The 12424-nt window shown below is 47.4% G+C and overlaps 2 protein-coding genes across 5 annotated transcripts in view; one reads left to right on the top strand and one right to left on the bottom strand.

The window, feature by feature from the left end:
• The window catches only part of tbc1d32 (TBC1 domain family, member 32), a 55150-nt gene extending 44689 nt beyond the window's left edge, over positions 1-10461 (bottom strand). For all 4 annotated transcript variants that reach the window (XM_058064256.1, XM_058064263.1, XM_058064278.1 and 1 more), the window contains exons 1-23: positions 10188-10461; positions 9678-9825; positions 9436-9597; positions 9201-9369; positions 9052-9123; positions 8817-8942; positions 8630-8708; positions 8282-8385; positions 8146-8207; positions 7925-8069; positions 7774-7833; positions 7102-7192; positions 6769-6906; positions 5955-6044; positions 5461-5603; positions 4893-5020; positions 4056-4257; positions 3479-3558; positions 2839-2977; positions 1849-1936; positions 1549-1667; positions 1066-1185; positions 392-480 (exon numbers count right to left, since the gene is read on the bottom strand). In XM_058064256.1, coding sequence (XP_057920239.1) covers positions 392-480; positions 1066-1185; positions 1549-1667; positions 1849-1936; positions 2839-2977; positions 3479-3558; positions 4056-4257; positions 4893-5020; positions 5461-5603; positions 5955-6044; positions 6769-6906; positions 7102-7192; positions 7774-7833; positions 7925-8069; positions 8146-8207; positions 8282-8385; positions 8630-8708; positions 8817-8942; positions 9052-9123; positions 9201-9369; positions 9436-9597; positions 9678-9823 — 2552 coding nt within the window. In that variant the 5' untranslated portion in view covers positions 9824-9825; positions 10188-10461. The remainder of the gene's footprint in view (positions 1-391; positions 481-1065; positions 1186-1548; positions 1668-1848; positions 1937-2838; positions 2978-3478; positions 3559-4055; positions 4258-4892; positions 5021-5460; positions 5604-5954; positions 6045-6768; positions 6907-7101; positions 7193-7773; positions 7834-7924; positions 8070-8145; positions 8208-8281; positions 8386-8629; positions 8709-8816; positions 8943-9051; positions 9124-9200; positions 9370-9435; positions 9598-9677; positions 9826-10187) is intronic.
• Positions 10462-10561: 100 nt separating this feature from the next.
• hsdl1 (hydroxysteroid dehydrogenase like 1) lies at positions 10562-12361 on the top strand. The gene is made up of 5 exons (XM_058064377.1): positions 10562-11002; positions 11072-11517; positions 11587-11670; positions 11741-11878; positions 11951-12361. The coding sequence occupies exons 1-5, from the start codon at positions 10783-10785 to the stop codon at positions 12020-12022; spliced, it is 960 nt and encodes a 319-aa protein (XP_057920360.1). The 5' UTR covers positions 10562-10782; the 3' UTR covers positions 12023-12361.
• Positions 12362-12424: the final 63 nt, after the last annotated feature.

The following is a 12424-nucleotide window of genomic DNA, read 5'->3' as shown; positions in this document are numbered from 1 at the left end:
CTGTGGTCAGACTCAGACACAGACACAGACACAGACACACACACACACACACACACACACACACACACACACACACACACACACACAAAGTCTAGCTTATTTCTTATTCCAAGTAATGCTTTCCTTTTTATGCAGCATACTTTAAAGCATGCTGCATAAATACTTTTAAAGTATTCTGCATGTTCACGGAATAAAGAGCCACGTCAGGGTTATATAACACTGCCAGGGGCTGAGGTGTGTGTATGTTCAATGGGGTGGAGGGGGGGTCCTGTGAAAGCACCTCACCACTTAATGTGCTCACGTCGGGCTTGTTTGCGTGCAGTGGAGCGATGCCACCGCTTGGTGGTTGTTATTATTGTGCGTGCTAAACGTGTGACAGCGTCGCTCTCACCTCAGGCCGAATGCGTGCGACTGCTCGTAGTGGAAGAGGGCGTGGATCTTGGCGGCCGAATTCACAGCAATCAGCCTGTCAATCACATCCTGTGGAGCACAGTGAGGGGCTGTCAAACTCACAACAGTGAACATATTTATGATGTTTTAGCTGGAAACTGTGTATTGGTCTATCTGTCTGTGTGTGTGTGTCTGTGTATCTGTGTGTGTGTGTATGCAGAAGTAAGGATGCATTGCTGTTAGAAGGGCCCAATGGCAAGTGCACACATGCCCTCAAATGGATAGAATAGGGACTGCATGCACCAAGGGTGTGTGTGTGTGTGTGTGTGTGTGTGTGTGTGTGTGTGTGTGTGTGTGTGTGTGTGTGTGTGTGTGTGTGTGTGTGTGTGTGTGAGTATCAGTGTGCATGCTTGGAGGTTGTGTACAGTGTGTGCTCCGTGTGCATGTTCTTCACGGTTTATGTGGTCAAAGCAATATTCCACGCTCGCTGTGGCACGCTGCTGTAATTATTTTGTGCAGATACTCACACTTTGGGTCTCCTCAAACAGAATCTCTTAATGGAATATGCCGCTAGAATGCTTTTCATTGTTCTGCAACAATGACATAATGGACCTATTCTATTCTTTTGCATGTGCCTGTGTCTGTGTGTGTGTGTGTGTGTGTGTGTCCACTCACGGCTACAGAGCTTGGCACCTCCCTCAGTGTGTATTCAATCTTGTTGGCTAAAGGCTGTCCAGCCAGCAGCTGCCACAAGGATTGGGAGGCGGAGAGCACGTTGACCAGGGAGAGGAAAGACTAGAGACACAAGGCGCCCCAGCCAGACAAACACACACACACACATACACAGACACACATAACCGGGTCAAAGGCACAACAAGGATGAGGCTTGAGATAACAGCATCATTTAATCACGACCATTAAAGACACCCTGATCCAGCAGACGACGCTGCAGTGACAAAAGCCTGCAGTGAGTGGACTGGAGGAGACCAGTGCAAAGAATAATTGGTTGTTTAAAGAGCTGGTTCTGGGCGCTCCAGTAAATGCAGCTGGCAGCAAACACGCTAATAAAGCAGCTTGTACTGTAAAGCAGCCAGTGACAAACACACACACACACTTCACTAGCTGCCTGTATTCACCGCACGCACACACACCGGGTACCTTGAGGCAAGTCCTGTCAATTGGATCCATAGGAGTGGGCTTGGGGTGGACCACCCTGGCGTCCTCACTGCTGCACTCCAGAGCCGACCAGAGGTCCAGCACCAAGGCCTGCACGAAGCCTGGAACACAACAAGACAAATTGTTGGCAGCCGCTTTAGCACGTCTTTGTTCTCAGACGGATGTTTGCCATGCAGCTGTCTAACTTGTTGATAGTAGAACATGTTATTTTTGTTGATGCCGACCAGGCAAAAACACCACTGGCTCGCAGCCTTGACATCCCAGCTACAGTGTGGGCCGTACCGGATCGGTGCAGAGCCGCTGCGCCTGCCGCCGTCGCCGCCACTTGTGTCACCATGACGCCGTAGCCAAACTTCTCACAGCGGCTCACCTACGTCATGCGGCGAAGGAGAAACAGTCAGCGGAATCCCACGTATTTGAACAGCACACAGACATGAAGAATAAAATGGCAAAGCGGCACAGGAACCCAATTACACGTCGACGTGTGAGGGTGTGCGGGTGGCTCGGACTAAAAATAGACCTGAATGTAATTATGGTGCTTAATTAAAGCACAAAACAAACAAGGGAGGCAATTACAAGAATGAGTAAACAATGGCGCTAAATTGAGTGCACGCGGGGATGCTCTCAAGGTTTGCATTAGCCAGCGACACCGTGCAGGAATACTAAAGAGGAGACACAACATCCACGCCGAGGGCGGACATGCTTGTGTTACAGCAGACTTTTTACAGTGACGTATCCCTTCAGATACCTGGCCTGTAGCCATGTACCCCTAACTCCTGCACACTGAACACATGAACCTTTCATTGGAGTGAAATCTAAACATCGTGTGCACCACTTGGGAGACTTTCTTTGTGCCTGTCGTGTATCAAACACGACCTGTCATTTTGTGTCAGTCCACCCATGACAATTGTTGTAGCCCGCTTTGGGAAGCTCGGTGTTGCTAGAAGTGCTAGCCATTTACGACAATATCAAGTGAAGATGAAGTTGTTGTCATCCATAAGAGCTGCCCTTCCCCTGAACGGCATCAGCACTAAAACAAGCTAAAATGCTACACATTTCTGTTGGGATGGTGCCAAAAGCTTTATCACGCTCACTTATATTTTAACTCGTATCGACCACTTTACAACAGTGTGACTCAGCAACTGGAAAGTTTACGTCAGGTTCTGCAACATCAGCTAAATTTGTGCACCCTCGTTGTGTACCTGCACCAAGGACACATTTTCCTGCACGTGTTGTGTCCGACGTATTAATATTCCTCCAAAAGAAAGCTACCTGAAGCTTTTTGTTGAAGCGGGAGAACATGTAGGAGATGCACCCCTGCATGGCTCCAGTCTGCTGAAGCAGTAGCAGGCCTTTGGGGGTGGCGGCGAAGTTCAACAGGCTGTCCAACAACGTCTCCTCCCACACGAGCCTGCTCCCAAGACAAAGAAGACAACAATGATTAGCCATGTGGTGTTCTCCTGTTCCGATCCATGCTAGCTACTGTCAACATAGCGACCTGCACACGTTCATAACCAGTTAGGGAGTTAATAAATGCGATAAAGCACCTCTTCTGACCTGCACGGCTATTCCGAGGAGGCTTCCCGACTCGTTACGGTCATGGAGAGATTAGCCCCGTTGTCAGTGCACGTAACGTGGGGTTTTATGGACCCCAGCAGTCATCAATCATCCACAAAGCCACCTTTAAATGTCAACATGAGCTAGTCGGCCCCAACATGAGGTCAAGCTACTCTGGGGGGACTCAATAAACGCAAGTTAATAAAACCGACATTGGCATTTGTTGTTGGAATAAATACTACAACAATATTACAGTAAATAAAGCTTGTTGACAATACTGACAGGTTGTAAGTATTGGGGAGTTTCTGCCATAAGAATATATAAGATACCATTGAAGTCATGTGTTTTGTCTTACATGTGCAGCCTTTCCTGGGTGGATGTTTCAGGGTTGTTTCCAGGCACGGGGGACAGAATCCGTTCTGACAAGGAGCTGGTCTAGGCATACATAAAATCAAGTGTCATTATTAGCTATTAACTATACACTGTACACTATACATATATAACACTAATTATGTCACATTTCATCAGGGGTGTCCAAATGCTTTTCCAGGGAGGGCCACATCAGAACTTACAACTTCCTTCATGGGTTGTTTGTTTCTCATAAAATTATAAATGTTTTCTCTTAATATTTTGACTTTATGCTGGTAGAAATATTACCAAGTTTGATATTTTTGTGAAATTGTTAGTTTTTTTGTTAAACTATATTTTTAGAATGTGCGGCTGTGCAATATAAAAACAGCCCCCGGGCTGCACTTTAGACACCCCTGCATTGGGGTTTGTAGAAGAAACCATAGGCTGCGTGACAGCAGATGAAATGTTTAGCCACAGGTGATTGATTCCCGCTGTGTGCATCCTGGCTGGTACGTGTGATGTCGTGGGTTCCATATGGAAAGTAAGCAAACATGACGTGAAGGAGGTGCAGGAAGGAAGACCTTTCTCCAGGCAGCAGCGGCAGCCTTGTGCAGGCCGTACGGTCGCAGGACCTGCAGGCCCTCGCACGTGTTGTACAGCTGCCTGCACACAAAGATGAAGGCCCCACACAGTGCACGTGGCACGTCAGCTTTGCCCGTCGACGATAACTCCTCATCCAGCAGCCTCAAGGTGAACTGAACCACAACATAAGCGGCAGAGACTCTGCGAGTAGGAGACAGAAGATGACAGGTATACAGTACAGGCTGATTTGCGTGCCAGAGAAAAATCATCTCGGACTCAATTTCCTGACTTATTTATGTTGTTTGAGGCTCTGGGTGTTTTCCTGATGTAAAATTCATCACAGTGAAGACATCTAACTGGGGGCTGATGCACAAACAAATGTGAGTTAGGAAAAGGAACTACAGTGGACCCTGTTTAAGTCGACATCCCACGGACTGGCTGACTCATGTCGACATAAGCGGTTGTTGACATCACTGAAAATAGCCACTGCTGACACATTTCCTTGTGGCTTCTGCCAGATGCATGAGGCGACCAGTATCATTTTCTTCTGTTGATAATGATATCGGCACCAGATGATGTACCGTAATGAAGTACCGGCCGGTATCCATCATCAGTAAGTGGCCCTTCGGTTTCTGTCGTCTGTTGTTGTTTTTTGTTGATTTGGACAACCACAAATCTGCCTTTCAAAAAACATTGTAGCGATGATAAAGTTCACAATACTCCAATACATGTCGACATAAACGGGCCAGACCCTTTCAGCTCTTAACTGGCATAGGCCCAGTGTGAGCAGAACCGGGATGACCTGTTGGCGAATGAATGTAGTGTCGTTGTCTGACCTCTCTCCATGGCCGACCAGCAGGTTCCTCTCGTACAAGAAGAGCGCTAGTCCTCTGTCTGTGTTCACCATACGAGCCAGGATGTCAGCTATGAGAGGCAGTATGGACTCGGGGCTCTTTATTCTGGCCTGAAAACATCACACACACACACACACACACACACACACAGCGAGCAAGAAAGTTTAGAGTGGGGGACCATATTGTGACTTGACAACATTTGATATTAGTGACAGCGCCCTCGGCGACAACCACGAAACACTTGATCATTTTTCAAATAATATTTTGAGAAACCCAATATAGTGAGGGAGCAATATTGCAACTGCGATATAGCGAGGGCCGACTGTACTACAGCTACTGTGGGACTAGACTACACACAGCTGGAAACGTTTTATAAAACAAGTGAAGCAAGGCATGCTGGGAAGCCAGAAGCATTCCCAGCAAAGCTGTGATATATTATGTTTTTTTACATTTTATATGTAATACCTGAGGAGAGTAGTGGAGAGGAGAGGAGAGAAGTGGAGTGCGAAAAGGTGTAACAGGTGACTAAAACATATGTGGCGTCAGTCACCTGGTGACCGCCGAGCAGAGCGATGACGGGCGCCAGCAGCGTCTCGATGACGGCCGGTTTGTGGAGACACTCGTCGGCGCACTCGGCCCGCTCGCATATCATCCACAGCGTTGACATCACCAGGCTGCTGGGTGACAGCGAGTCTGACACAAAGTGTAAAAACCAACAATATGCTTGGATGAATAGCGCATTTCATAATAATTATGATGATTATGATAGTCATGTCAAGCTGTGACGCCCCCGTGATAAAGTGAAGGGAGGCGGAGTAGTAATGGGGCAATGATAAGGCCAGGTCTACCACATGGTGTTGTGTGACTCACTACAAGGTTACCAGATAAAAGATAGGCGTGAAGAGTGTTTGCTACACCTAACAAGAAGGACCACATTGTTCCCTCACTCACTTGCTGATTAGAGGCTGAAACCTCTGGCGTATTTCAAGCCTATGGGTGTGTGGGTGTGGATGTGGGTGTGTGTGTGTGTGTGTGTGTGCCCACCTGTGTGTAAAGTATCAGCGCACAAAGGCTCGGGGTGTTGGTAGATGATGTTTATGAGGATGACAAGCAGGTCTGTCAGGCTGACTGGTTCTGAAATAAGGACAACCACGTACACAAAATATTCAACAATAACAATTAACACATATGTCTTTCCCTTTTCTATGAATGCGTCTTCATGTTTCACAATTTGGGCAAAATTCCCCCAAAACTGCAACTCCCCTTTAAATGTTCACAAATTTTACATCATTTTACATGTTGAAGTCCCTATGTGAGGTATCCACTTATTTTGAATGGATATGTTCCCTTCAGTTCAAAGGACCGTATTTTGCAGACTTTTAACATGTTAATTCATACTGACCGACATGAACCACAGAGTGAAATTACTTGAGATTCAGCGAAGTGGAATGAGATCGGGAGCTTGGTGAACGGAACAGTTTAGTACGTATTTTTCCAATTACAGACAAAATGCGAAAAGTTGTGAAACAGGCATAAGCAAAGAGCACCCCCTCCCACCGTGATCAGTCCAATGATTAAACGGAGGCCATCGATACTTCTACAAGATATGATCTAAACAGCCTTAATAAAGTAGTGATTGCAGACAATGAGTCTTCACAATCACATATCAGCAGACGTTCCTCACCTTACATAAGTTGGCCAATGATTAAGACGGAGGGCGGTGTTGCTGTAAATACTGTAGATTATTTTAATGTGAACAAGACAATAAAACATGTGCATGCATCGTGTGTTTGTGATTCCACGTAACAAGAAGCACGTCCTGCCACACACACTCATGTTGTTTAAAGGATGGTCGCACCTTTGCGTGACCTCACTGTGACGGGAAAGAGCTTCCTCCCGTTGGAGTAGAGCAGGACTTTGCCTAAGACGCACAGTGAATGGACGACAACGGCATATTGGAGCTCCTTGGCAGTGTAGACGCTCCTCTGGTCCAAGCCTAAAACATAAACATGGTTTGGTATGGTTTGTTCATTTCCTTGTTGTCCAGATGATGTCATCATCAATGTCTGCCCAGTCCCCCTGATGTCTTTGGCGGCAAAGCACGCCAAAATAGGATCACCACTGACTCCCAAAGATGGCCATCAACTGAATTGTCAGCATCCTCACACGGCTGAGTGCTGTTCAGTCCCACCTGGGCTGTGCTGCTCCTCCTCACACTGGAGATGAGTGGAAGTCTGGCCTGACTCCAGGTAGAGGACGCACTGCTGCACAGATGCTTCCATCTAAAAAGTTATTCAGCAGAGCGTCAACTTAACTCTGAATCATAAACATCTGCTCGCTTTTTTGGGGGGGCAAAAACTTTTCTTTTTGCTGCTTTTACGAGGGGGATTACGTTGGATTTATTGACAGTTAATTCAGAGGCTGTTCAGGGAGCGGTTCCTCTTGAAAAGGCAGATGGAAGCTGGGGGATTCAAGAATCACAAACTTTCTCCGCTCCGTCTGACACTTTGGTGTGTGAATTACGCACGCACACGCACACACACACACACACACACACACGCACTCGCACACTGGGGCCAACAGCTGACAGAATTACAAATGAATGTACCCATGCATCACAGCATATCATCACAATCCCCAGGAACCATGCATTTGTTTTCAGTCATATGTTTTTATATACGTACTACATAATGTATACACATGTTAATTATTTGACCTATTTTATGTGGATGTTCTCCAATTTCAGATCAACATTTGCAATAAACATGACAGTCCAGGTTTAAGCCCTTAATAAGCCTCAGACACTTATTAAAGACATTAGTATAAGCATAAAAACTAATGAATGATAATGTCAGGCACTCACCAAACTCTTGTATTTGCCCTGCAGGAGTCTGAGAACTACGGTCCTGCTGTAGGAGCCATGCTGAGACACAGCAGAGAAAATAAAGCCAGTAACAACAACAACAAAAAACCATCCACAAATCTAAATTCCTCATTTCTGACACAACACATACCATCCACTTTTTGAACCAAGCGGCTTCAACGTCCAGGACTGCCAGGAGGTGAATGGGCTCCAGGGCTTTCTCCTCAGCTTGTGAGGCTGGCTCACAATGGAGACACAAAAGAGAAAAGGTGCTCTCGATGATTTCCTCCATGTACCTGAAGACGAGGAAGAAAAATGTTCCTATGCTCGTAACGGAGAATGTCAACCAGCGGCCTGACGGGCGCCACCCACTTCTCCGGATGTCGGATCCAGAAAGCGGTCACCTCCTTTTGAAAGTCGTTCATCAGCCGCATCTGAGGAGGCGAGCACAAAGAGGAAAGGAAGCCACATCTCCAGGGACCAAGCCATGTCATGATGATTAGCGTACCTGCTTGAGGAGTGAGCTGATCTCAGGCCTGTTGATGTCCAAGCCAGCCGGGACGCTTGGCAAGCTCAATTTCAGGGACAGAAAAATGGTCTCCACGCTTTTAGCTGTGTCGGAGGCGGACAACAATGCATCGTAAATATGCGTCTCACTAATGATCTGACTGGCGATATCATGTCACCCCAGCCCAGGAGGTTGTAAACAAAAAAACGATTGAAAAAATTCAGAAAAAACAATACCAATGTCATTCTTATGCCAGTATTGTCCAATAATATCTTAGCACATATTATCGGACATTTCTGATTATTTTGGTACTACCGACAATCGGCTAAAGTGAGGATGACATCCTACCCAAGCTGGTGTAGATTTCCCGGGTGACATTCAGAGGTGAGGAGGAGAAGCTTTTTGCAAAGAACCGAAGAATGAGATCCTGCAGGAAAGATGGTGTCTAATTAGTTAGTTATTAGTAATCATTGTTCCATGTCCGTTGCCCTCAATGGGCCGTCTGGTTAAAGAATGAGATGACAAGCTAGCTCACTCTGAGAGCGCTATCGGGTTCGATCAGAGCTGCACACAGGTTCTGCCGTAGGTGGGCCCAGCTCTCACAGCTCAGAACGTCAGACGGAGGAGCACAACAGAGCACCTGCAGAGCCTCCCTGCGCACCTACACGCACAAACATGAAATTCATCTTCAATCTGCAGCCATAGGAGTGCTGACGCTCCACCTAGAGCGTGGCATTAGGACGTACGGAGTGAATCATCGTCATCCTCACCTCCTTGGGTTGACTTGCATCCAGTTTCTCCGCCAAAGCCTGCAGTTGCTCTTGCCTAATGAAGGCATAACTCTGGAAAATGGGTGAAAGATGAGTGAAAGTTAGCCAATGCTGAGTACTGAGTACTGGTTTACGGCTGCATCTGTGACCTGGTTGAAGGAGGAATCGCTGTCCGAGCAGTCATCAGCATAGTGGTTGTGCTGCCCCTCCCTTTGGCGCATCTCCCCCTTCCTCAGCTGGTCCTCTTCAAATCTGCTGACCAAAGACTCCACCGCCGCCGTCATGGTGGCTTTCAAAGTCTGCGTCATCTGCAGGTACCTGGGAATGACAAGGAAACAATGTCGGTGGCTCCCTTCTTCGTACTTGTGTCCAGGCTTGACTCACTGTGCCGAAGCTCTGCTCCCGTTGGTCACCGAGTGGATCAGCGTGTCATGACCTGAGCCGATGTGTTGGCCATCTTTACCGCTCAATTTCCTGATCTCCTCGTCCACCACGCTGCCCAGTGAAGTCTCCACATAGTGACGCAGGTACTTGACTAACTCATAGCTGGAAGGACAACAGTAGAGGAGACATGGCGGAGCTCTTAGAGCTGTTGTACAAATGTCCATTTTGTGTTCTGAGCTCACTTGTGGAAGTTCCTGTCAGTCTCCTCCAGTTGAAGAAGGATCTCCTCGGCACTTTGAGGTGAAGGAGCGCCAGAGAGCCGGTCATTGATGGTTTTCAGGAGCTGCTTGAGCAGAGCCTGAAAGTGCTCCTCATCTTCCGAAGACATGGCTGCAAGTGTTTAAATAGCATATTTGATCTGGACTTTGCTTATACTTGTTTTGCTCTGTGCTGTTATTGCTACTACTGTCCTGTATTAATCTCACGTAATTTCATATATGAATTGATTTTCAGACTCAATGCGTAGCTCGACACCACACAAGATAAAGATAAAGATAAAGACACACACACACACACACTCTCTCTCTCTCTCGCTCTCCCCCCCGTCAGCTTGACTACTGTAGCTATGTACATGTCAACATGCTAACCTAGCTCAAACAAACATGCTATGCGTTAGCTTCCTGCCCAGATGAACGGGGACCACCCAGCGACAAAACATTACAAACAATATCAATTAGACACAATTGACGTACCAAATGATACTTTAATTCATTTTCTTGAAACCAGGCAGCATTTTCGAGTCGCCGTTCGCGTCTCTGTGGAAACAGCTACCTCCCGCGGTGCATTGTGGGATACCAGAATAAACTCCGCGCTGCCTTCAGATGAAGAGGATTTATTATTATTTATTCTAAAATACGCGATACTCACATAACAATTTAGATTTGGAAGCATGTGCACACAAATACAACACGAATGCTATATTAAGTCCACAACTTATGTTAATTTCATTAGAATCACTGTACAAAGTCTTCCAAATATCCACGATGCTATGAAGAGCATGTTTTTTCTCACGATACATTGAATGTAACACTAATCCCTCCCAACACGTTATCACGTGACTCCTTGTTTTGCTCCTTCTTCCGGGTTTCATTCAGGCAACTCTGCTACATGGCAGAGCTGTAGAAGTTTGGGGGTTTTGGGTTTTTTTGAGAGTGATCGGAAGACAATCGCAAACATATATCATGTAGGAACATTTTAATGATACGACTGAGCCGTGTTATCAGGCAAACCTTGACGCTGCGTTGACAGAGTAGGCGTGTGCTAGCATAGCATTCACACTGTGGGAGCATGGCGGCGGTGGACAGCTTCCACTTGCTGTACAGGGAAATTTCCCGATCGTGCGGTTTTTACTTTGAGACACTGGCTGTGGTGGGTGCTCTGTACACGGCCAGCAGGGCTGTCATCCTGCTCCGGGACTGCTGCGTGTTGGTCAGGGTGCATTTCCTACCTAGGATGATCCCAAGTAGGAAGCTTACCCAAAGATATGGCGATTGGGCTGTCATTTACGGTAAGACAGAACAATATCAATAAACATCACTTTCCACCTGTAGATCAATATTATCCTCCCTCCCGTCAGGTGCATCCGAGCCTGTGGCCCAGGCCTATGCGGAGGAGCTGGCCAGGCAGGGCCTCAGCATCATTTTTGTCTCCCAGGACCTTACTGCCATCGGAGACTTTGCCAGACATCTCTCCCAGATCTACAGCGTGGAAATCCTCCTCGTCTGCGCCGACCTCTGCTGGGACGCGTCGGCCGGCAAGTCCATCAAAGAAGCTCTGAGGGGTAAAGACGTCGGTTTCCTGGTCAACTGTGTGGACGAGTTGTGCACTTCGCCCCAGAGCCTGATTGAGATGCCTGAACAGAGACTGATGGACGTGGTGGCGAGGAACCTGGCGGCCGCCACGCTGCTGACCCGCTTGGTGCTGCCGGGCATGGTGGAGCGCAGTAAAGGAGCTGTGGTCAATATCTCCTCCGGCGCTTGCTGCCGGCCGCTACCTGGAAGAGTGACGCTCACCGCCTCCACTGTGAGGATTCTATTTTGTTTGGTGGGAGAAGGCCCATCTTTTACATGTTGAAGATCTTCTGCTTTTCAGGGGTACTTGGATCATTTCTCCCGAGCTCTCCATGTGGAGTACGGCGGCCGAGGGATCTTTGCTCAAAGTCTGATTCCATTCCAGGTCCATCACACGTTGCATTATTGTAAAGGTATGACCACGGGTATTTATTTCAACATGTCTTACCGTCTAGATCGCCTCCAGTAAGCGTCAGCCGGCATCGTCCACGGAGGGCTGGTTCGCGCCAACGCCGGAGGTCTACGCTCGCCACGCCATCTCCACCCTGGGCGTGTCCAACAGAACCACAGGCTATTGGCCGCACACGCTGCAGGTCAGTACAATGGCTCCGTGTTGTGTTGGCGTTGTTCTCCACTGGGTGACACCTTTCTTCTTTTCATTCCAGTATGGGCTCATGAGGTGCATCCCAGAGTGGATTTGGGTTCTGGGGTCACGAATGTTCATCGGTTGGAGTTAAAATCAGGCTCCTCCTCCTCCTGCTTCCTGTATTTTACCAATGTAGATTTGTGATTGTTGGAAATGTATGCATTGTGTTGATGTACTGCTAACACCCCATCAGTGTGATACGTGACTGTGATACGCATCAAACACACACTTTTGATCACATCACATCACTTACACGCCGAGGCATCAACTGGAGTTTATCCTACAACCCCCCCCCCTCCCCACACACACACACACCCCACACCCCACCCCACCAGCTGAGTGTTTGTGCACGTCCGCTGTCATCAATGCAAGTGAACATGCTGTCCAAGGCCGTTATTAACTTATTCAATGGAATAAAGTAAAAACAATACATTTGTTTTGCTGTCTATCTTCAAATAGTTAATTGGCAGATTTACAGTAAGCTAAAGAAAAA

This window comes from Doryrhamphus excisus, chromosome 1 (genome assembly GCF_030265055.1).
Source record: "Doryrhamphus excisus isolate RoL2022-K1 chromosome 1, RoL_Dexc_1.0, whole genome shotgun sequence".
NCBI lineage: Eukaryota > Metazoa > Chordata > Actinopteri > Syngnathiformes > Syngnathidae > Doryrhamphus > Doryrhamphus excisus.
This window is presented reverse-complemented; position numbering and strand designations above follow the sequence as displayed.